Raw genomic sequence first — 24539 nt, forward strand, 5'->3', positions numbered from 1 at the left:
GCCCATGTCTCCTGAGCCTGTTTCTGCCCTGTTCCCGGGAAAGAGGCTGTTTTTTAAAACCGAGGAAACAGAGGCCGGATGGCGGGGAGCAGACTGCTTTGATTAGATAATAACTTCTCTGTGTTGGAAATGGGACCAGTTACTGTATTCAGATGCATTTTACTTACCGGTGCTTTTTCTTTTTCTTTTTTTTCTGTTTCTTCTTCCTCATTCCAGGCCCCGTTTAGGAACAGTCATGCACCGGGTGGTCGGACTGGGGATTCTTTACTTTATCTTCGCAGCTATTGAAGGCGTGATGAGAGTTATTGGGGTAAAAACCACATGATTCCAACTTCATCCCTTTTTGTTGTTGCTATGAAATAGGATTTACTTTATATCTCTGAGATAAATTTTTAAAGACAGGACAATTATGAAAAAGGCCCAATTTGAGCCTTTTTTTCCCCCCTATGGAATATTTCCCTTTTTAAATACTTCCTCAAAGTAGTAGAAGTCCAGACAGAGCACTTCTTAAAATATGACCAATTATGAAGGCACCACTTGATGTCATCCCAGGAATTAGCTCCATCTCAAAAATGCTCATGGTTATTCTTTATAAAGAACATTTGTCTTTATCATTATACAGTCTGAACACATTCATTTCTTCCTTAACCCTTGGTCTAAACCCGTGGAAGTGAACAGAACTAACTGTATCCTTCACACATGCAGACATTACATCTCATCACTCTTAAGTCTCATTTGGTTATAAGTATTCTCTGACTCTTGTGGACTCAGTGTTTGGGGATTCAGCAGACTCCATTCTTGGAGGAACCACGAGAAGGTAGTGTCCAGGGAGAAATGACTCGGGTGATGTAGGCAGCAAATACTTCACTCTCTAAGAAGAGGCAGAACATTTATATCTGGGAAAACCCCTAGATTTCTAGCTCTCCATTTTTCTTAATGATATGGCTGATGACTGAGTGATTAAGCAGCTTATTATATTTTGCTTGATTCAAAGAACCTAGTAATTTTTACCCAAAATATCTTTTGGACTGGATGTGTAAATCAGATCACTGCACAGAGTGAATGATCCTATGTTGCCAATTAAGTTGACTTCACATATTTTGATCTTGAAGCAGGCCATTTGTTCAATTTGTTAAAAGCCTCGTTCTTCTTTCTATTATCTTTGATACATCTGCCTTCTGTATTAGATGCACCTGCTCTTTTCATCTTTGACTCTTTGAAAGGTACATTTATTCTCATTTTTACAGACTAATGAAGAGCTTTGCATTTACGTATATAATTTACAGGAACTAGTCTTTGCTAGAAAGAAAAAAGATAAATATCCCACATGCAGATATGGTATATACATTGTATTTCTTTAAAATTTTACATAGCCAATGTCTTCAATATAACTTTTAAATATTTAAATATGATTTTCTGTCAACTTGTGATTAAAGTGTCTCACCTATGGTTTGTTTTTACCATTCCACACTTCCTTTTCTTTTTTTTTTTCCATGTCCCTTCACAGATAGTAGGGAAGATCAGGAGTCCATTTCATTAGTGGCCCTGGTGGTAGATTTGGTGTGGAGAGGGGAGAGATTGAAATTGACCTAAGTGGGGCTGGGGACATGACACGTTTTATTTGCCATTCCATAATGCAATTTTACATTGTAATTGAACAGGTAGATGACAAGCTAACATCTGTTGCTGCCAAAACAAAAATTTCCATGAGCTTAGACACAATTTTATTAGGAATAAAAATTTTATGTGGCTTTTGTAAAGTGATGAGATGAGCTAAATTGTTTTTCTTTTTCATATAATTTCTATAATATAATGAAACGTTTACATTCAGGTTTTCCCCCCTATTTTTATCTTTCAGGGTTCTAACCATTTAGCTGTTATTTTTGGTGACATTATTTTGGCAGTTATTGACTCCATTTTTATATGGTTTATATCCTTTACTGTGTCCTAAAGTTTTGTTGTATCATTAAAATCAGATTACTTTCAGTTTGTATTTATAATAAGAGAAATATAGGTATACATTATTTTTAACCTCAATATAGGAATTTAGTTGAAGGTGAAAAAGCAATAGTTCCCCAAACAAAGAATATCTTTATTTTTTCTGTTAGTTCAGCAAACTTAAGTACTTACTGTGTGCCCCATGCTGAGGAGGCAGAGAAGAAAAAGGTATTGTCCCTGCGTTTAAGGAATTCACACTCTGGGAGGGAAGACAAACATATAACTAGGGGCAATATAGCAATAGAAATTGCCATTTTAAAGAGGTGCTATGCAAACAGAGGAAAGAGAAAGTAATTCTAGTGCAAAAATCACCAATCTCTTCACAGAGATGGTGACATTAAATTGTGACCGAGAGGACAGATGAGGTTAACTGGGGAAAGAATTGGGGAAAAGGCATCCTGGGAAGAATTGAGGGGAGCAAATAGTTGGAAGCGTGAAAGTATGGGTGCAGTGATAGAATGTCCCAGAGTAGCTTGCCTATAAGTGGACGTATGTGGGAGAATCCTGGAAGGTGGGACCAGAAGGGAAAGATAGAATGACGGGCTCAAGAGTCTCAAGTTCCTTCTGCAGGGAGAAAGGAAAGGGGAATGAAAGCTGCACAGGTGAGTAGCATGATGAAATCTGTGTTAGAAAGAACTCAAGAATGACATTTAAAAATGACCTGGAAGGGGCACCTGGCTGACTCAGTTGGAAGAGTGTGCAACTCTTTTTTTTCTTTTTAAGATTTTATCTATCTATTTGACAGAGAGAGTGCACAAGCAGGGGGAGGGGCAGAGGGAGAAACAGGCTCCCCACTGAGCAGGGAGCCTGATGCAGGGCTTGATTCCAGGACCCTAGGATCATGACCTGAGCCGAAGGCAGATGCTTAACCAACTGAGCCACCCAGGTACCCCAAGAGCGTGCAGCTCTTGATCTCAGGGTTTTAAGTCCGTACCCCACGATGGGTGTAGAAATTATTTAAAATCGTATAAAAATAAAAATGTAAAAATGACCTGGAAAAGGAAAGTCTAGAACCTAGAGATAGGAAGTGTGGTAAAGAGTCATTTGCAGTAGTCCAAAAAAGAGATAGGTTAAAAATAGGGCAGAGGGAATGGAAAAAAGACTCCAGATGATAGACTTAGTAGAAATGGGTGGGAAAAGAAGGGAGAGAGCTCCAGAGAGGTCTTGCTGTCTCATTTGGGTGGCTGGGGACAGTGTTGCCATCCCCAAGGCAATGAACTTAGGGAAGGGACCATAATGGATGAAGTGTGAGCTGCCTAGGGCATTAGTGTTAAGTAAAGAGTTGGAGATCCCCGTCAGGGTTTGTAAGAGGAATTGGAACTGGTGACGGTTGGAGGTCATCTTCATGTGAGAGAAGGTCGCAGCCCATGGAAGTGAGCCAAGAACGTGTAGATCAGAGAGAGGAAAGGCCCAGGATGGTGCCCAGTGGGGGGTGGAAATGTGCATGAAAGGAACACCAGGGTAAAGGGAGGTAGAAGAGCCCAGAAATTGTCCTGGGGTGAAGCTTTGGTAAGGAAGGGTGGTCAACAGTGACCAGTACTACAGAGAGATGAACTGCCAAGGTGCACCTGGCTTTGGTCCTTCCAGAGGCCACAAATGGGACATCAGGAGAGCAGACTCAGTGACACTGGTGGGACAGAAGCCATGTTACAGCAAGAGAAGTTTTGGAGGCGTGGTGACCCATCCTTGAGGACCCTCCTCACTGCTTCAGTGACTTCAGTGGAGTCTGGGAAATTCCATTCTTCTTAACTCCAAGGCAGAGCCCTCAAATATGCATTCGTGGAAATGGGAGGAACACTAAAGAAACTGTGACCTGGTCAGAGCAGAATGCAGTGTTATGCATATCCCAGAACATTATTTTTATCTCTTTCTTCTGCATTTACATCCTCTTTGAAACTCTTTTCTCTAGATAGATTTTTTTTACCAAGTTTTTTTTGTTTCCACTGTCTTCAATACTTGTCTTTTTGCTTTTAATATTAAACATTTTTTTGTTTCCTTGTAATTCCTTTCCATTTTCTCATCTTTATCTCTCACAGGGAGGCCAGAGAGGGCTTTAGTTTTCTCTGTTCCTCCTCTGCAAGGAAGCACCCCTTTCTGCAGACACGCTAACAGACATGGCCCTTTCTGAGTCCCCTGTGGGTGGTTTCTTTGAAACCCAGTCTGTCTGCTCTTTAAACTCCCTGTTTGTGAGTTTTTAGTATGCTTCCAAGTTAAAAACCAAAGAAAAAAGCCTTTTAAGTTACCATCCCTACTCCCTAAAGCAGTGGTTCTTAGCCTTGTTTGGGTCTTGGGACCAAAGATGCCCTTGAAAATCGAATGAAAGCTGGGGAGCCTCTTTTTACAAGATAGAAACACACACCCCACAAAAGTGTTGCCTGCAGTGGGGCATTTAAAAGCCTCCAAAATTACATCCGTGGATTCCCTACTCTCTGAAGAGTATCTAGTTAAGAAATAATACCTGATTTAAAGAGTTGTTTCTGACCAAACTTGCTTAAAAATCTGTTCTACTTCTGGTCGAAGATACTACTTTAGAATCCAAGTTTGTTGAAAGAAATTATAGTTAAATACATCTTATCTTTTCCAACAATGATACTAATCTTATTGTAGTGTAATTTTTATATTTTCCACATGAAAACACATTTAACAACATTGAGCTGTTGAAAAGGTGTCAACTACAGTCCTCAGTTCTGCCCATGACCAGTACTCTGGCCATGAGAGCTCATCCCCAGGGGCCATGGTACCTGTTCTGCTGCAGCGCTATCACTTGTTAGGGATGCTCAGCTGACCTGAGGAGAAGGGGCAGGCAGGATGAACATACCTGGCATCAGGATAGGCAGAATCGCAGTGCAGGTGAACCTAGCTGTTAGTCTCAGCATTGCCAGCTCTGGATCTTAACGTCTTCCCTTCTGTCATTGTGCATTTAGAAAGTGAGCTTAGGATATCTGCTTAATTTGGAATTGTTTTGTCTCCAAAATTATATATGCTTGGAGCCTTAATTAAAGTTAGCAAGTATGTTCTTCAGTCAACTAATTGAGCTATAGACATGGCATTTTTAAAAATCTGTATTATCTTTTACGCTGGTAATTCACAGATATGTATTTCAAAGATTTCTTGTTCTTAACCATCCACAAGGTAGTTCACTGTGAAAAACAGTAATGCAACTTGGCAGAAAATTCCAAAGACAAGCAGCTCTAAGGGCCCAATTCCATCTGGATTTGAATGAGGGCAATTTATCACCTTTATGGACAGCGTTGACTTTGATCTATTCCAACATATAATGAGCCAGATTGGAGTGGGGAGATAAGGAAAACAAGGCAAAAGATTTAGTTTGCTTAATGATTAATACATTTAATAAAGGTGTTAGAAATAAAAGGCATAAAGAAATCCAGAAATTAAAATTATCTTGGTTAGTGTTTCATGGTGAAAGAAAGAAAACTTAGTATCCATTTCAGCTTGAACCTGAATTTCCTATGTTTGCTTTCAGATGGTTATTTGGCAGTTTTCTTTACTGAAATGAGAAGTCTGCATTATCTGTACAGGAAGAGTAGATTTCTTGAATGATTACAAATGGCAAGCAGGAGAAGCAGGTCTACATACATACAGACCTGAGGGCTTGCGTAGTGACCCCGCTTCCTTTGCTCTGATGAACCTAACACAGCTATCCCGTAAGAATCTGGTTCTCAAGTAAAAGAAGAAATAACTTGAAAAATTCAGAGCCATTGCTTTTCTCATGAAGCCCTCTTCCTCTTTTTTTCTGCTTGTTTTAACTTTTTGCTGTTTTGCTGCAGGCAGATGACTCTGATCTTGTGCTTCTGGCCAGTCTCCCTCTCTCTCTCCTTGACTCTGGCTTGTGCTGGTGGATATCCTTTTCCTACTGCAGCAACACGCTCCCGTTGCTTCTCACCTCAGGATAACTGGACCTGTTTGCTTTCGTAACAACTTTCCTTTAAAGGGAGAAATGATTTAAGCTTTACTTAAATTTAACAGTGTCTTGGTAAGTGGAGGTTTAGGCAGTTTTGAATTTGCTTTTGATCTTTTTATTCCTCGGCTTCTCAGAAATACTTTTGAATTATTCAATGTGACCATATTTTTAACGTAGAAAATTCATTTTAGTCAAGAATTTTTAAAAAAGCATTTGTCTTGATACTGTTAAAAGAAGACAGTATATTTACTGTTTTGTAAATTCTGACAGTAGCCTTAATTGGTTGAATTGCATTGTTTTAGAAATTGATCTCCTTTCGTAACTCACTGGTCATTTAGGAAAACTGAATAGCAGTTTTGGTAATTTGAGTACTGCCATGAAGTTTCTGATTCATGAAGTATTTGGAATTTAAAATAGGCATAAATCCAAAGTTTGCCACTTCCAGTCTTTTCTCTGGTCTGTTTTGTTCAATATACAGTTCATGAACAAAGCTGGATGGTATGCTCCAGAGGAAGCAACTCCCATTTACAGAGTGCTCTGGCTTGAGTCCCAGCTTCACTGCCAAGGAGTCAGTGGAGAAGCCTCTTTTTGCTTCTTCATACGTGACAGTGTTGAGCTTTACCTGGTCCCTGTGCTCCTGGAAAACAGCCATGGTTAAGAAAACCTCCACCCTTTCGTGTTCCAGGGAAAGGCTTACTTCAAAGGACTTACATGAGACATAAGTCCCATAGGATTTACATGAGACTCCCAGATGCCCCCTTGTTACCTTTGACAAGGCCAGACACAGACCTGTGTACCTGCTGACCAATCTGGCCAGAACGCCAGCCTGGGCCAGACTAAGCAGTCTCCCTCCCTAGGTCCCTGAGCTTTCGTCTACCACAGCCTTCCTCCGTGGTCCCTCTCGAGAATCTGCACACCTCAGGGAAAGTCGTTCCCTGAGCAGCTGTCCAGTCATGCCACCCACTTCCCCACACCTGTTTTCTAGTCTTGTTTTCCCCTCCCTACAAAATCAAAGCCCTGTCTGGCCTGACCTGTGGGACTCTTGCAGATCTTAGAGTTGGAACATCCTCCCCATGGCAATAAGCCTCCTCTGCCTGTTGCAATAATTTTTTGAATGAAGTCCCTCCTTACCTAAGTCCAGATTTGTTTTATTTAACGTATTTCATTTTTCAATTTATATATTGGAAAATTAATAGATGACCTCCCTTCTTTTTATTTTTTTTAAGATTTTATTTATTTATTTGACAGAGAGACACAGTGAGAGAGGGAACACAAGCAGGGGGAATGGGGGAGGACAAAGGAGGCTTCCCACCGAGCAGGGAGCCCGATGTGGGGCTCCATCCCAGGACCCTGGGATCATGACCTGAGCCGCAGGCAGATGCGTAGTGACTGAGCCACCCAGGCGCCCCTGTTGACTTCCCTTCTTAATTATCGTCATTCAGAGGATAAAAAGAGAGTAGACTGGAAAGAAGAAAATAAGAAAGAAACAGAGACAAAAGCACAAGCCTAAGGGTATGTCATAATGTGATCTATTAAGAGTGTCTGGCCTAAGGTGGCTCGTTTTTAGTGTATATACTGCTCTATCCTATGTTCTGAGAGCTTGATGTTGAAGGAGAACATCATAGGGCTTCTTGCTTGTTGTCTTCCTCAAAGTTTATTTAGTTCAGACAATGGTAAATTATAAAACAAAATCTGCAATAAAATCAGTATCATGATCATATAATATTGACTAAAATAATATTTTTTGTGTTTTTATAGGAACTCTATTTAGCAGTACTAATTTTAGAAATGTAGTAAGAGATTCTTATTTTGTTTTTAAACTGTTTATTACTATTTAAAATGTTTTTCCTTAACTTTTTGCACATATTTATAAGTTTGGCACAAACCATGAAGACTCTAAGGCTAAGAAAGAACACAGTGAAATTTTCTTTATACAGGCACTTTACAAATACTCTGATCTTTGCTGTACTAGGTAAGCTATTTAATTTTATTACAATAAATTATTTTAGTATTGCATGTTCCTTCAGAGGTGACTTTTTTTGGTGTGTTTCAGCTTCTATAGTGTTTATGGTGTGGACAACCAAGACATTTAGAATTGCAAAATGTCAATCAGTAAGTATAATCTTCCTATTTAAACAGTTTTCATTTTTAATTATACTATTTTGGGTAATTTTGAAGAATTTAGTTTGTGTTTGTAAACAGAGGTAATTTTAGTGGAGATTTTCAGTTTAGTTTGAATTATTTTACAGAGAATTATAAGAAATTTTGCCTCCTTTAAATGAATCTGAAAATATTCCTCCTAAATCTACTTGTCCAATTATGTTCTTTTTTCAACTTCCCCTTTATATATTTTGAAAAATAATTACCTTCCTATATAACATAAGGTAACAGGAAAGCTTTTTCTTCTTGCATACCATGAAATTAGGTTTTTGATATCGAAATGGGACAGTAAACCTTAAGTCTGACATATTTCTAAGATGGTACACTCGTTATGAACATTCAGGAGATACTCTCTGTGGGTTCTCTAGGTAGAAGGTACATTTCTTAGACTTAAAATTTAAAAGGCCTTTTCAGGGGCTTCTTGATTTTGAACTAGTCTCTAGTTCTAAATAAGCATTACAGACAGCCCTCTGTGCATCCTAGACTTCTGCCTTAGGGATAATTTAGTGAGAGAAGAAACTGAACTTTCTGGAATTTCTTTTTTCTCCTCCTGTCACCTTAGGTTTTTCACCTGGAGTTCTAAGTATATCTTTTGGATTTTTATTTTTGTTTTGTAAATCTTTCTGTTGACCCTAAAATTTTATGGAAAGGAGTGTTTATAATGTTAAACAGCCCTTTAGGAACATTTCAAACAATGTATAATAAAATCTCCTAAAAGCAAAATAATTTATTGGGAAAAATATTGCACCGAGATCTTCACTTCGGAAATTCTAATACCGTCCATGTCAAAAGTACCCATTGTGAACTTGCTTCTGATTGTCTTGTTAAACTGCCTCACAATTCTCATCTAGAAAATAGATTAAATGACCTCAGAAGCACCTTTAAACACTAATTCTTTTTTTTTTAAGACTTTATTTATTTGTCAGAGAGAGAACTCGCGCAAGCACAAGCAGGGGGAGCGGCAGGCAGAGGGAGAAGTAGGCTCCCCGCTGAGCAGGGAGCCCGATGCGGGACTTGATCCCAGAACCCTGAGATCATGACCTGAGCCGAAGGCAGACACTTAACCACTTCCAACTGAGCCACCCAGGCTTCCCTAAACACTAATTCTTTATGACACTGTAGTATATAATTTGTGTTAGGATTTTGTTTATCTGATTGATTAATGGCTGAAGTAGGCATTCATGTTAATTTGATGAAGATAGCATTTCTTAGTTTTTATTTTCTTAAAAAAATGTACTTATTTGGAAGATGGACTGGTTGGAAGGATTTCATTAGTGTTTGTCATTGTACACTATTTTAATGGGAAATCTTATCTGTGTTTATCAGAAAATTAATATTTCATGTTTGAATTGTCCTTGTTATAGGATTGGATGGAACGCTGGGTTGATGATGCATTTTGGAGTTTCCTTTTTTCACTTATCCTTATTGTAATAATGTTTTTGTGGAGACCATCAGCAAACAATCAGAGGTACCTACCATGGGAAAATTCACATTTGGCAAGCATTTGTTGATCACTGCTACTGTGTTCAAATAAAAACACATTTATAGAAACTGAGCAAGTAGTCCTCACTTTTAAAGGAGTACACAATCAACTAGGGAGACAGACATAATGTAAGACAGTGAAATAAGATGTATAAACTAGGAAGCCCAGGGGGAAGACTGAAGAGGGTTGAGGAAGCCTCCTTGAAAGGCAGCATCTTCCTCAAGGAAAGAAGCAGAACCGTGAAAGGCTGGACTGAGAAACAATGTACATTTTCTGAGGTAGTGGGTGAAAACGTGGTATACCTTGGAGGTCATTGAGGCATATATTTTGGTTAATACTACTTACATTGGAGGGAAATAAAGCTTGAAAGGAAAAGTGGAACCAAAATATAAGGAGCTTGAGTGGTAAGTTCAGGCTGTGTCATTGGCTACATGTGATAGGATGGCCCACCTGCCCTTGCCTCACTCCTCTTCCCCAAGGAAAGTGATGTGAAGTTTCTTGAATGCCCTTCTAAGGAAAAATGGAAAAGTGTATACCAGTGTGCGTTTCTCCCTCTCTTTTTAAAAGTATATAGTAATTGGGACACCTGGGTGGCACAGTCGGTTAGGCGTCTTGACTCTTGGTTTTGGCTCAGGTCGTGATCTCAGGGTTGTGAGATCAAACCCCGAGTCAGGTTCTACACTCAGTGCAGAGTCTGCTTAAAACTGTCTCCTCTGCCCCACCCCACTGTGCGAGCATGCACACACACTCTCTCTCTTTCTGTAAAATAAATAGATAATTCTTTTTTTTAAAGTATATAATAATTATACATAAGTATGTACATACACATATCCACCATTCTGCACCTTCTTGTTTAAGATCTATCTTTCCATATCATCTTGTATAGATCTACCACATTTTTTTTTAAAGTAGGCTCCATGCCCAACATGGGGCTTGAACTCATGACCCTGAAATTGAGAGTCACATGCTCTACTGATTGAGCCAGCCAGATGCCCCTAGATCTACCACATTATTTTTAATGGCTCTTTGGCGTTCCATAATATGAATGTAGCCTAATTTGTAGAAGCAGTACCTAGTTATTAGGGACTAGTTTGTTTCTAGGATTATTGTTATTATCAGCAGTGCTTTCTGAATGTATTTCTGACCTAGCAAATGTGGCTTAGTCAGTACACTTTATTTTCACCAGTAAGATTAGCAATTTACCTTTTGTTAGGGGATAAGTTAACAAGTAGTGGGCAGGGAGGATTTTTGACAGGGAGAAAAAAGTACATCAGGAAGTTCCTTTCCCTGAACATTGCAGAACTGCTTTCCAGAAAGATCTTTCCCATTTACACTTTCACCAGCAGGGCTTGGGAGCTCCAGTTTCACTGTTTCATTGCTGATAATCTTTCCTAATTTGAGAGTAAAATAATTAAATTTTTTAATTTGAATTTATAAGAAATTTTTTAATGTAAATATTTTTTTGTATGTAATGATGCTTTTAGGTATGAACTGAAAACCGAACAGGTTTAAATGCACTAATAAAACTACTCCTTGTTTCTGATGTAGATATGCCTTCATGCCGTTAATTGATGATTCTGATGATGAAATTGAAGAATTTATGGTACCATCTGAAAATTTAAGTGAGTGATATGTTTTCTTATTAAATGACTATTGTACCTTGTACCTTTACTTACGATGCAAAGTCACATTTTTTTCCTGTTAAAATAATTTTAAAACTCTATCTGCCAAAACCCCTGTTACGGTAGTCACAAAAGGAAAAGTCAGTAATGAAATTTTCAAGATCCTTAATGTAGTTGGAGCTTTTGTTACCTGTTCGCTTTTAAAGTCTAAGTATTAAAATAGGTATACTGTTTCACGCTAAGAATTTAGTTTACATTGTGCTTAGCTCCTAATAATCTTCTTCTTAATGATGATTGCTAAATTTCCTTGAATCACCTCTTCTTGCTCTTCAGAATTAGATATATATCTATCTATCTGTAATTTCCCGTTCATTCCCAAAGCATTTCTAACTAGTTTTAGTGCTATTTTCATCTTTCAGTTAATTTCTACATAGCATTTTGTCATTTTATTAATTTTACCATAATACTTTAAACATTTGTTAAGGCAATATCATTACATAATTCAGTTGCTAAGAATAAGTAAGTGTAGAGCTGTAACATGTTTATGAATTGTAACTCTCAATATTATTGAGCAGTCAGTACCAAAAACTGATAAGTAGAATCAGTGCAATCCCAGTCATAATTCTAACTGACCTTAAAAAAAGTACAAATGGTTAATCTGATTTTTTTTTTTTTAAAGATTTTATTTACTTATTTGAGAGAGAGTGAGAGACAGAGAAAGAGTCAACACAAGCAGGGGCAGTGGAAGAGGGAGAAGCAGGCCTCCTGCTGAGCAGGGAACCCGGCTCAATCCCAGGACTCCAGGATCATGACCTGAGCTGAAGGCAGACGCTTAACGACTGAGCCACTCAGGTGCCCTGGGAGAAGAGAATCTTAAGCAGACCCCCTGCTAAGCATGGAGCCCAACTCGGGGCTCAATCCCAGGACCCTGAGATCATGATCTGAACTGAAATCAGGAGTCGGAAGCTCAGCCGACTGCGCCACCCAGGTGCCCCAGTTAATCTGATTTTAAAATGTATGTCAGAAAGCAAGGACCTGGAAGAGCTCAAACATTCTTGTAGTTACAACATGGGCTAATCTTGAAAACATTATGCTAAGTGAATCAGAAAGCCAATCATGAAGATCACAAATTATATGATTCCAGTTAGATGAAAAGTCCACAAAAGGTAAATTCATAGAAGACAAAGTATATTGATGATTGCCAGGGGTTGGTGGAAGGAATGCGTAGGGAGTGACTACTGATGGGCCTGGGGTTTTTTTTTTTAGGTTGATGAAAATCTGGAATTAGTGGTGATGGTTGCATAATTCCTTGACTATCCTGAAATCTACTGAACGGTTCACTTCAAGATGGTGCATTTTATAGTGTGGGAATTTTATCTCAATAAAATAAAATTAATGGACTTATAGTAATTTCAAGACTTATAAAAATATCAAGTTATATTAATCAAGATAGTGTGGTTTGGCAGAAGGATGGAGAAACACAGTAATGTATCAGAGTCCAGAAATAAATCCACACATATATGGTCAGTTGATTTTGTTGTTGTTGTTATTGCATGAAGTAATAACATTGTGAAGAATGTACTTTTACAAGTACCAAATTGATTCCATATAATAGGTTTCTAAAAGTTTTGTTTTTAAAAGGAATGCAATAGAGGTGCCTGGGTGGCCCAGTCAGTTGAAAGGCCGACTTTTGATTTTGGCTCAGGTCATGATCTCAGGATTGTAGGATCCAGCCCCACATTGGGCCCCGTGCTGGGTGTGGAGCCTACTTGGGATTCTCTCTCCCTATCCCTCTGCCCCTCCCCCCTCTATGAATGAATGAATGAAAAAAATGGATGAATGGAATGCAATAATTAAAGTAGCTTCAAACTGGAAACCTCATTTGTCAACTGATTTTTGACAAGGGCACCAAGACGTTATATGAGAACAGAATAGTATTATCAACAAAGTGTGTTGGAACAACTAGATAAACACATGGAGGGAAAATCACCTAGACTCCTTACACAGATATCACATAATGATCAATTCAAGATGGACCACAGACCCTAGATGTGAAAACTTAAACTATAACTCTTCTGGGGGCCCTGGTGGCTCAGTCAGTTAAGCGTCCAACTCTTGATTTTGGCTCAGGTCATGCTCTCAGGGTGGTGGGATCGAGCCCCGTGTTGGGTCCACACTGGGTCTGGAACTGGCTTAAGATTCTCCCTCTCCCTGTGTCCCTCCCTGCTAAAAAAGAAAAACTGTAACTCTTCTGAAAGAAAACAAGACAATATCTTTATAACCTCGGGTTAGATAATTTCTTAGGACATTAGCAGTTACCATAAAATTTTTAAAAAACTGCTAAATTAGACTTCACAAAAATTAAAATACTCATCAAGAGAAACTTAAGAAAATGAAAGGCCAGGCTTCGACTAGTGTAAAAGATTATGGGTACGTGTATCTGACAGAGGACTTGTATCCAGCCCTAGACTGGAATAAAAGATCCTCAGTACATATATCTGAGAAAGGACCTGTATCCAGAATATAAGTAAAATCCCTATAAATCAATTAAACTCAATTTGTAAAAAACAAAAAAATATTTGAATACTTGACCAAAGAAGACAAAAGAATGACCGACAAGCATGCGAAAAGATGCTCGGTCATCAGGGAAACACAAGTTAAAACCAGAGTGAGATACCACCACATATCCACCAGAATGGTTAAAATTTAAAAGACTGACAGCATGACGTGTTGGAGAGGGTGTGGAACAGTTATATCACTCAGACACTACTGGAAAGAATGTAAAGTAGTAAGACTAATTTAAAAAATGATGTCGTTCTTAAAAAGGTAAACATACACCTACCATACAACTCAGCCATTCCACCCCAGGATATTTACCCAGAACAAATGATGGATATGAAAGCGATGTTCACCGAAGGACACTGATGTACACTATTATTTTCAGCAGATTTATTCTTAATAGTTTAAAACTGGACATAACCCCATGTCCATCAACAAATGAGTGGATAAAGTATTTGTAGTATACCACACAATGGGCTACTGTTCCATATCAAAAGTAACCAACACTACCACATAAATAAATCTCAAAACCTTTATATTGAGTGAAAGTAGCCAAATCTAAAAGAATACAGAGTCCATGGATTATGGTTCTATATATGAAGTTCCAGAACAGGCAGAACTAAGCTATGGTGATTATGTAAATCAGAACAATGGTTGCTTCTGGTAGGATTAGGATTGACCAGAAAGGAATTTAAAGAACCTTATGTAATGTTGAAAATGTTAAGTGTCTTGACTGAGATGGTAGTTACACAAGTGTATATGCTTGTAAAATCTCTTAGACTGTACACTTAAAATTTGTGTATTTTATTGTCTATGTTGTACCTCAATTTTAAAAAGCAGTGTATTGCCCCATTAAGAGAAGAGATCTCAAATTTTGGCATTTTAAACACCCCACAGAAACATTTTTTGATCAAGGAACCTCATTTGTATTCATTATATCAACTTAATGATCATAACATAACAATTGACCTTGTTTATGGAGAAGCACGATTTGCAAATTATTGTAATAACTAAAGTGATTACTTATGGGGCAGAGATTACATGTCAGGCACCTTATATACGCTTACTTGTTCAATGCTCTTGTTTAATAAGGTAGATAACAGTATTATCCCATTGTGTTGCTGGGGACGCTGAGTCACAGAAAGTTAACTGCTTTGCCCAGGGTTGCATAGGGAGAGCCAGAATCCTTAGTGGGCAGTCTCGTTCCAGAACTCATGCCCTTAACCTCTGCTCTGAAACTGGTGGCAGAAAGGAGAGCCTGGTCAAATAGGAAGAAAATCCTTCTCTTTCCCATTTTATTTTTATCATAGGCACATTCCAAAATGTACACATCAGAGAAGTAAAAGCATAACCAAAGATGTGTTTTATTATTGAATATGATACTGCAAATTCTATAGATTTTTATATCCATAAACTTTAAAATGTATTGAAACTCTCTAAGGAAATATGTATATGTTTACTTGTTTGTTTAAACTCCTCTAAAACTAGGGGCACCTGGGGTAGCTCAGTCCTTGAGCATCTGCCTTCGGTAGTGATCCCAGGGTCCTGGGATCGAGCCCCACATTGGGCTCCCTGCTCCTTGGGAAGCCTGCATCTCTCTCTCCCACTCCCCCTGCTTGTGTTCCCTCTCTCGCTGTCTCTGTCTCTCTCAAATAAAAATCTTTAAACTCCTCTAAAACTAGAATTCAAACTAGCCTCTTGAAAACCTAGTTGTTACTGCAAACGTTTGTGAAATCTGTTAATTTTTGCCATCCCTCCTACATTTCCAAGTGATATGTTAAAGCCAGCACACTGCCCGAAGCTTCCGCTATTAACTTTCTTTTAAATATATACATATATAAATAATTAGTATATATAAAAATCTCTCTATATATAAATCTATATATACAAAGATATATATAAATCTTTGTTGGGCTATTAAATATGAGATTATTAAAGAAAATATTTTATAATTTATTTCTCTCCATAATGTTTCTCATTATAGCTGAAGGAATAAAATTAAGAGTCTCAAAAACGGTTTCCAATGGAACAGCTAAACCTGCTACTTCTGATAATTTTGTGAGTATAGTATGTATTTAATAGAGTCTGTGTCACATTCATTGTCAGGAAAACATTCTCTACGAAGGTGTTTTGCACAGCACCCAGTGTTACCAAGCAGCGATACTGGTTAAGGCCGATGGCTGTAACTGCAGTAGCTGCAGGCTCCCGGGTGCCATTCTTGGACTAGCATGAGCATCACCTGGGAGCTTGTTTGACACGCAGGCTCAGGCGCACCTCAGACCTACTGAATCTGAATCTGCTTCTTCACAGGATCCTGGAGATGACTCATATGCACATTAAAGATGGAGAAGCTTTGACGTAGTAGAAGCTTGTATTAATTTTTCCACATTTTAAAGTGATTTTTGAAGCCATTTCAGATAACATTTGTTATCTGTTAGGAAAGGACGTTATGTATTGCCTGTGCAGTTAACAAAATTAACATTTATTATAGAACTGTGGAAACTTGAAAAAATGATAAAGTAGAGAGTAGAGATGAGTTTTTTAATTTTTTAGGCATATTAATTAGGCACAGCAGAAGTGCCTCTCATACAGTTTTATATTCTGCTTTCTTATAATTGTGTATTTTGTGATTAATAGCGTATAAAATTTATGTATGCTTATAAGTTCTGACAGGATAGATGATCCATGAGAACAGTTTGATCTGTTGGTTTGGGTAAATTTTTTCATTTTTATTTTCGGTAATCAGTAATTTTTTAAAATGTGTTCTTTGAGTAGTTTTATGGATTTAAACTTTTTTAAAAATTACAACAGTTTTAGAAAGAGAATTATCATATGATCTCACTGATCTGTGGAATTTGAGAAACAAGGCAGAGGATCATAGGGGATGAGAGGAAAAAATGAAACAAGACAAAACCAGAGAAGGAAACAAACCATAAGAGACTCCATCTCAGGGAACAAACTGAGGGTTGCTGGCGTGGAGGGGGGTGGCAGGGATGGGGTGGCTGGGTGATGGACACTGGGGAGGGTATGTATGTGTTGTGGTGAGTGCTGTGTATTGTGTAAGACTGATGACTCACCTGTACCCCTGAAACAATACATTATATGTTAATAGAAAAAAATGAAAACAGTTTTAATTATCTGATGTTAGAGCCATTATACTTTAAATTCATTAAGATATTTCCCTTTTATTTTAGGGATATGTCTCAGTTTATTTTAAAACTCAATGCTTGCAAACACATCAAGGGAATACTTTATTTCCCTAAATTAAGGGCAGTCAGCTCTTGATCAGAAGCCTTATCTCATGACTTATTTCTCCTTGAGACTCACTCAGAGAATTGGGGTTCCTGTTAATACTGGCTCAGTTGCTTTGTCTCTCTCCTAGGTGAGCAAGATGTGATTAATACTAGAACCAGAGTATTCCATGTAGCCAGGTAGATCACAGAGAAACATTTTGATTTACTTTATTTTATAAATCAAAATACTTAGTATGCATTTTTTTCTTTCTCCCAGTGAGATAACCATAAGCAAGTTTCTGTTAAAAAACAGATATCCTCACTGACCTGCTTTCCTTTTCTTGTCTCCTACAGGGAGATGAGCATAAATATAAGAGACTGAAAAAAATCGGCTTTTGTAAATTTAGAGTATTTGTACTGTCATCTTTTTCTGTTGAAAAATTATAAACTCATGATATAGAACTAGAACAAATTAGGAGGCATAATGAATGCTGGGAGCAAAAAACCAATAAAAATCAATATTCTTGCTATTTTCTGTCTTACAAATCAACTGTGTTTCTACTGTGTTTTTTCAGGACAAAAAAATAACACCTTGCATGCATCTAAAGAAAACGAAGGAGTACAAAATTCCAAAGTTCAAATTTTTGTTTGCCTATTTAAGAGAATACTGGCATAATTTCTGTGTGGCACAAGTGCCAACTTCTTAGGATATGTAGAAATGCAAAGAATCATGCATTTGAATTTTAGTGCTTAAATTTGTATACATTATATTTTAAAATTCTGCTTTCAGGTGATACTAAGTAAATGCTAATATTTACATATTTATTTCTACAGGATGAAGATTTGAAGTGGGTGGAAGAAAATATTCCCTCTTCATTCACAGATGTGTAAATATCCTCTCTTAAAGTTTGAGTCTAAAATTTAGGTTATCATATAAAGAAATAATTTTCATACTTTGTCGTGTGCTTTTCGAACATCATACCTCCATAAATTTTTTAGGCCCCCATCACTAGCAAACGACTGATTTCATGTCAGACTACAAAGAAAACACAGCGCTGCCTTTTTCTTTCTCCTCCATTTCTCCCTATACAGCAACTACTTTCATACCTATGGCCTATAACCAACTCCAGCCTTTTCTGATCTAAGTTTTTCAGGATTAGAATCATTTTATTTTGTTTCAACTTTCTATCATGGAGAAGTTCAAACATATGTAAAACATTTTTTTCAAACACATGGAACCACAATACCATGTGTGGTGGGGAAGTCAATGGAGGAAAACATGAGCATCGGAAAAATAGAGTGCAGACGAAGCCCCTTGGGAACTTTGAGCTAACCAGGATCTAGGTCCTGTCTGACACAAGAATTCTACGTAGCTGTTTCTGCCACAGAAAACAGTAGGACAGCCAGATATGATCACGTTTCCATATACTGTTCTTTCATTTCCCTGCTCCCATTTACTTCCTATTTAGACGGTTCGTGTCGGAGTATGAAATTCTGTTTGCATGTCATAGGATAATTTGAATGGACCATGAATAACATGATGCAGTCTATTATAAGATAGACATTACGACTTTTCCTTAATCTCTGACAAGCCATAAAGGACACAGCTTAGCAGAGTTCACCTCCCTCTTCAGTGCACTCAGTACATCCTAATAAGTTTTAAAGTCATTAACCTCACAAAAGAACTATTTTTAAGATTGCTAGTGTCTATCTCCAGAGTGCTGAGCACCCAACCGTTGTCTTCTGGGTCTCTCAGGTTCTGGTTCATGTTTCCCCTAAAGCAGTCGTCTTCCCTGGATTTTCCTTAATGGTGGTATTACAAACAGTCTTGCCCGGCCCCTCTCTCACACCTGGCTTGTCTCCCGGTTCTCTTTCTTCTGCCCACACCATAGCCTGCTCTCTAAGTGGCGTCCTCTGGAGTCTTGCTGTGATGGCACTTGTGTAGTGCAGCTCCAGCACATAAGACTTTGCTCTCCCTCCCAGTGAGGGAGGGCCATCACTCATCGAGGCTCTACACTTGGCTTTTCTTTTTATCCACATTATCTTTCCCAAGTAAAGGTTATATCGTGTAACCCTCTCTTCATTACCTTCACCAGCAGACGTCCAGTCGGTAGTAATAATGATATGGGAATTAAACAGATACTTGATTCCATAAATACCACCTTTCATAATATGTTGACTCATCCCTCTTTTTTTTTTTAATATATATACTTAAGGTGTATGTGATGATTTGCTCAACATATGCATAGTGAAATGATTACTGCAGTCAAGCTTATTCATCCCTGTTAAGTTCTCACAAAAGTGCAGGATATCAGTTAGATAAGACATCACTACTCAGATACATGTCCAACTGTTGAAAGTGAAAAACAGTAGAGGCTTAAAAAATAAATCCGTAGTTGGATGTCAGTTGTGTTTGGAATTACTCAGTCGTATGCTGTATTCATTGATATTCTTCCAACATATTTGCCTCTAGAATTGGTCATCTTGCCTTGTTTCCATTTTGAAGTTAGATTATTTTCCCGTTTCAGTTTTTAACTGAAATTTTTTTAAGTATAGCACACATTCTGGAAAGTATGGAATCCTAAGCTCCAATAAATTTTCAATATGAGCACATTCATGTAACTAGCACCTAGATTAAAAAAAAAAACAGAACATCACCAGTGCCCTAAAAACCCCTTTGTTTCCTCCCAAATCACAACCCCACTTTCCAAAATGTGCTGCTATCCTAATGTCTCGTAACTGTAGATTACTTGTGTCCGCTTAAAAAAATGTATCCCTCACTAATCCATCTATTTTCTTTGCTGTATAGTATTCCATTGTGTGAATATAGTAATTTATCCATGTGGGTTATTTTCAGTTTGGGGACTATTAAGAACAATATGAAAATTCCTCTCCATGTTTGTTGGTGAATGTAGGTGTTTATTTCCATTGGTTGTGTCTATCCAGGAATGAGGATTTGTAGATTACCAAATATGCCTGTATTCAGCTTTAGTACATACGCTAGCCTTTTAATAACATTGTCATCTGTTTCTGTTTTGTTTCAGAGCTCTTCCAGTGTTAGTGGATTCAGATGAGGTAAAACATTTTTTGCTTATTTTCTTGGTTCTGTTATTTTCACAAAGTCGAAGTGTATTTCAGAAAGAAATTCTAGAACTTTATAACATGATTACAAATTGAGAAGGTTGGAAGATGGTACAATGATTTGCCAGTAAAGTGTGAAGGAGCTCGATCCTCATTTAAAACAGGAGCAAGATAAACGCTTGTTGGTATGAAGGAAGGGAGAATTCTTTTATAAGATTTTAAGCCTATGATTTTCTAACATCTTGTACCTTGGTAAGAGTTTAAATACTTTAAGATGGCAATTTGTCTAAATTAATCTCTTATACTTGAGATATTTTGTTGGGGTATTAAATAGAGTTTCTATCTCATTTTCATTTACTAAGCAGGAGATTTGAATAGAGGATGTGGATTTGAGAAGGTTTGGGGGAGAAAAATGAGTTATGGATCATCTGGACATTGAAGGGTGGCCCAAGACAGGAAGAAGTCTGAATTGTAAGAATTAAAGGGTGGGTGTGGGGAGCAGGAGCTTACAGGAAGGAACAGTAGAGGAACATGAGTGGTAGCTGAGGCGTGACTTAGGTGGTGGCTGGGAAACAGGAGATAAGCTGCTGCTTTGTTGACTGAAGGTTAGGGAGGTGACTGGCTGCAGCAGGTTGATCTGACGGTAGCGGGAAGTTTTGAGGAGGCTGCAGTAGACATACACCTGGCTACAAAGTGGTTGAACTTAAGGATTTAGAACTCTACAGAAAGATACACCCTGGAGAATTGCTTTTAAAAGGGCATTTAGAGGATTCATGTGATAAATAATTTTATAATTTCGAAATACATGAATTGTGTAAAGTGAGGCAGATCCCCAGATGAACTATGCCTAGGAAATCCATGTTAGCCCCATTCCTGCCTCTCACCAGTAATTCTGAACTCCGGATGTTTTCCAGCTAGCAGGATGTTCAAGTTTTCTGAACTTGCCAACAGTTATCCACCATACATCACTAGAAGTGTGGATTATCCAGTGTTTATTTTCTGTATCTAATATTTCTTTGTGTATTGTGGAATATACTTAGTCCCCCACAAAACTGTGACTGTTGAAAGATTAGAGAATTTTGTTATGTTTTGGAAGGAGCACCAACATTTGCAAGCATATCACCTTTTTTTTTTTAAAGGAAATCATGACCAGATCTGAAATGGCAGAAAAAATGTTCTCGTCAGAAAAGATAATGTGATTGGAACCCATTGAACTGAAACCTAGTTAACGGTGAAGGACTTCCTCAAGACTGAAAGAGAGCTTTGTTTGATATAGTGCAACAAGGTTTTATTGCATTATCTTGGAAATCTGTGTATTACAACTAAGAATTCAGGTGGTAGGAGGGTTCTGCGACTGTTTTAAGCTGCTCTGGAGTGTCGGCTTCTTGTCCATCAAATTGTCTGGATTTGGAAATAATCTAAGAAAAGTATTATGATAAAGAAATATGCCCAAATGCCCTTAGCTGAGAGGTGGCAGGGACGTGGATTTGGGTTTTCTCTTTTCTCTGGAAAATATGACAATTCCAGACTTAAAAATACTTTTTACATAAATACTCCTACTGTTCTTCCACTAACCTTTGAGGTAGATGATGTGATTCTTCTGTAGTATGGTAAAGCAGCATCTCCATCTCTTGGGTGTGTAGTTACTAGATGCAGTAATAATTTTCTTTGACTTTTATACTGAAGTGATTTGAAATTAAGTAAAACTTAGCCTTAGAACATAAGCATGTTTATATGGTTAGCTTTGGTGTGTGGGTGTGTGAGGGTGTGGGTGTGTATACGTATACATACGGGTCCACACAAAGTCCTTGTTTGTAAATATCACCATGCACACCAAACCACAGAGTTGGGTCCTCTCTGTCTGAGCTCAGGGGAACACGAGAACACAGGAAAGAGGTCTTGATGGTCACTTCCAAGGATTTGCTCTGCCATTGCCCCCCCACTCAGGCCATATGTGCACGTGCTGCTGCAGAATCTATCTGGGGCAGGTGCTAGACATGTGGCCACATCGCAGTTTCTCTCCGGCAAGCTGGAGGACTCATTACCAGTGACCCTTGTAGGCACCAGAACATCCTTTACATGATCTTGGTTTATTTGGTTTCATAATGAAACATATATTTATCTGCACAATATATCACTATTAATCTTGTAATTAATTTCTTAACCTTCAACCATGTTTTACATATCATTTTGTTACATTATATATGTAATATATGATTTGAAAATTTTTTGTTTTAATATTTTTTTAAGTGCAGAACATTCTAAACTTGAAAGGTAGTTGAATGTAGAATGTTGGAAATGTGAATGTTTTGCTGCTTTCATGACCAAAGATACAGGGCTAGTGGACATTTAGAATAGGAATAAAAGTTAGAATCTTGTGTATCTTTCTTTGAAGAGGTTCTAACCTTGTGAATTGAGAATGACTTCAGAGAATTTTGATTGAGAAGCATTTAAAGCTTTAACCAGTACACTTAAGTATAACTATTAATTTATTTTCATCATGAAGCCACAAAATTTTTTCTTTCAAGAGCCTACCTTTTCAATTTATTTCTCATTTACTCATGTCATAGGAGTTAGCAAAAAAAAAAAAAAAATTCTAGTAATACTGTGTCTTGAAAGATACTTTCAAATTTATTTTTGATAGGGAACACCGAATGGTTTGGGGCATCCTTCCTAGGGAAAGACTGTCAATTAGTGTGGGTTCCATTCCTTATTTTCATTTCTGCCACAATATTGGGCCCCCACCCACTACATTTCCCAGCATTTATGTCCATTCTGGTTTTGGTATATTTTACCCTGGGCCCAGTTGTTTCAGAGCCGGAGGTGACCCTGCCTTCTTATTCCTAACATTTTTCTCTACTACCATTCCCAGATTTTGAGGCAGACCCCCAACTCATCATACGGCTCCAGCTGAAGTTTGAAATAACAGGGTCCTGGGCTTCCAGCCTGTAGGAGCTGCAGATGTAGTGGGGCAGGAGTGGCGTGTCAATTGTGAGCACAAGGGACACTGCCTCTAGCATAACCTCAGTAGTGGGTATAAAAGCATCTCTTTCTGCGGCTGGAAAGATAAAGGATGCGACATGTATAGCTCAGCTATAGGCTGAAATGGAAACTTTTCTCATCTTCTAGAGAAAGCAGGATTCCCTCCTGATAACTTTGTCAGAAATGTTGTTTTTCAAAGGGCATATATCTGTCACTTTCAGTGATAATTGTGTCGTCAGTTGATGTCTCTTGACCTGAACTGAGTATTCCTATGGAAGGTCCTCTCAGCCCCCTTGTATAAACAGGAGGGGGTGTCCTAGGGCTGTCGCTGTGGTTTGTCTGAAGGACACTGGGGAAAAGTGATACCTGGGGCCATTGTACAGCTCGTTATCCCAGCTTCTGCGCGAAGTGTCCAGAAACTGGCCATCAGAGCTTTTGAGTTTATCAGATCAGTTTATTCTTGGGATGCCATCAAGGTGGGTCTCACTATAAATGAAGAAATCTGAGGAGAAGAGTCCAGTTTTATGTGTTTCTAGACAAAATGCTTAAGTGTTCTTATGCAAGTCATGTTAGATTTATATGATGTGTGAAATTTGCTTACAAGGGAATTTTCATGATTTGAGTTAGATTAGCATTTAATTATCTGCTTTAAAGGATAGTTAATTTATTTCAAAAATAAGAAAAAATAGATGAATATGTGAATTTTTTAAGACTGAGAGATGATGTTCCTTTACTTTTTCTGTAAAGAAGATAATTTTTAAATCTTTCATATCCTGTAGAGAAAACTAACTTTTCCTCTGTGATACAGTACATTATGTTTGCACTACCATAATATCAAGACCGAAAGTATAAAAAATGTACATATAAGATTGATTTTTTATATCTTTTTTTTAAAAGGGGTTTGAGGTTCCTGCCTGGCTCATTCAGTAAAACATATGACTCTTAATCTTGGGGTCGTGAGTTCGAGCCCCACGTTGGGGGTAGAGTTTACTTTCAAAATAAATAAAAGGGGTTTGAGTCTGTTGCACTAAGCTATACATGACTAGTTTAAAGTAGAGAGATGTTATGCTAGATTTAAAAATCACTAGTTTTCTTAATGTGTCTTTGTATGATCAACAGCATGCAATAAGCAATACAAAACACCAAGCCTTATACTTACAAGAAAGAAGTTTAACATATTGGTAAAGTTCTAAACATATCAAATGTATATAAATGACAAAAGTAGGATTTTAAGGAAATGTACAGTATATATAGAAGCTCAGTACTGCATTAAGAAACTTCTTTAGAACTAGGAAAGCATTCATGTATTTGAGGAGAAAATTTAGGGGTTTGAGAAGTTATATTTTTCTATTTAAAAGGGTTAAATTATTATATAATTTGGAAGAAGTTGCTTTGAATGTAGGACAAAACTGTTTCAAAGATTTTTGTTTGAAACGTTGATGTATTTTTGTGCCTTAATATTTGTTCTGACTTTTAATAAAATGCTTTCTGAAATTCTG

The 24539-nt window shown here is 37.7% G+C and overlaps 1 protein-coding gene across 2 annotated transcripts in view; it reads left to right on the top strand.

Annotated features, from left to right (window-relative positions):
- Positions 1 to 24539, top strand: part of TMEM87B (transmembrane protein 87B) — a 49801-nt gene extending 25262 nt beyond the window's left edge. The window contains exons 10-19 of one of the 2 annotated variants that reach the window (XM_073897395.1): positions 217 to 310; positions 5787 to 5858; positions 7784 to 7892; positions 7974 to 8032; positions 9445 to 9548; positions 11112 to 11185; positions 15729 to 15802; positions 17812 to 17864; positions 20022 to 20052; positions 21198 to 24539. In XM_073897395.1, the coding sequence (XP_073753496.1) occupies positions 217 to 310; positions 5787 to 5858; positions 7784 to 7892; positions 7974 to 8032; positions 9445 to 9548; positions 11112 to 11185; positions 15729 to 15802; positions 17812 to 17864; positions 20022 to 20052; positions 21198 to 21257 (730 nt within the window). In that variant the 3' untranslated portion in view covers positions 21258 to 24539. Of the gene's footprint in view, positions 1 to 216; positions 311 to 1858; positions 1931 to 5786; positions 5859 to 7783; positions 7893 to 7973; positions 8033 to 9444; positions 9549 to 11111; positions 11186 to 15728; positions 15803 to 17811; positions 17865 to 20021; positions 20053 to 21197 lie in introns of both variants that reach the window. The other variant, XM_025868192.2, reaches the window with a different exon arrangement.

The sequence above is a fragment of the Callorhinus ursinus genome, unplaced genomic scaffold (assembly GCF_003265705.2).
Source record: "Callorhinus ursinus isolate GAN/ISIS: 27379988/994484 unplaced genomic scaffold, GSC_fseal_2.0 scaffold10, whole genome shotgun sequence".
NCBI lineage: Eukaryota > Metazoa > Chordata > Mammalia > Carnivora > Otariidae > Callorhinus > Callorhinus ursinus.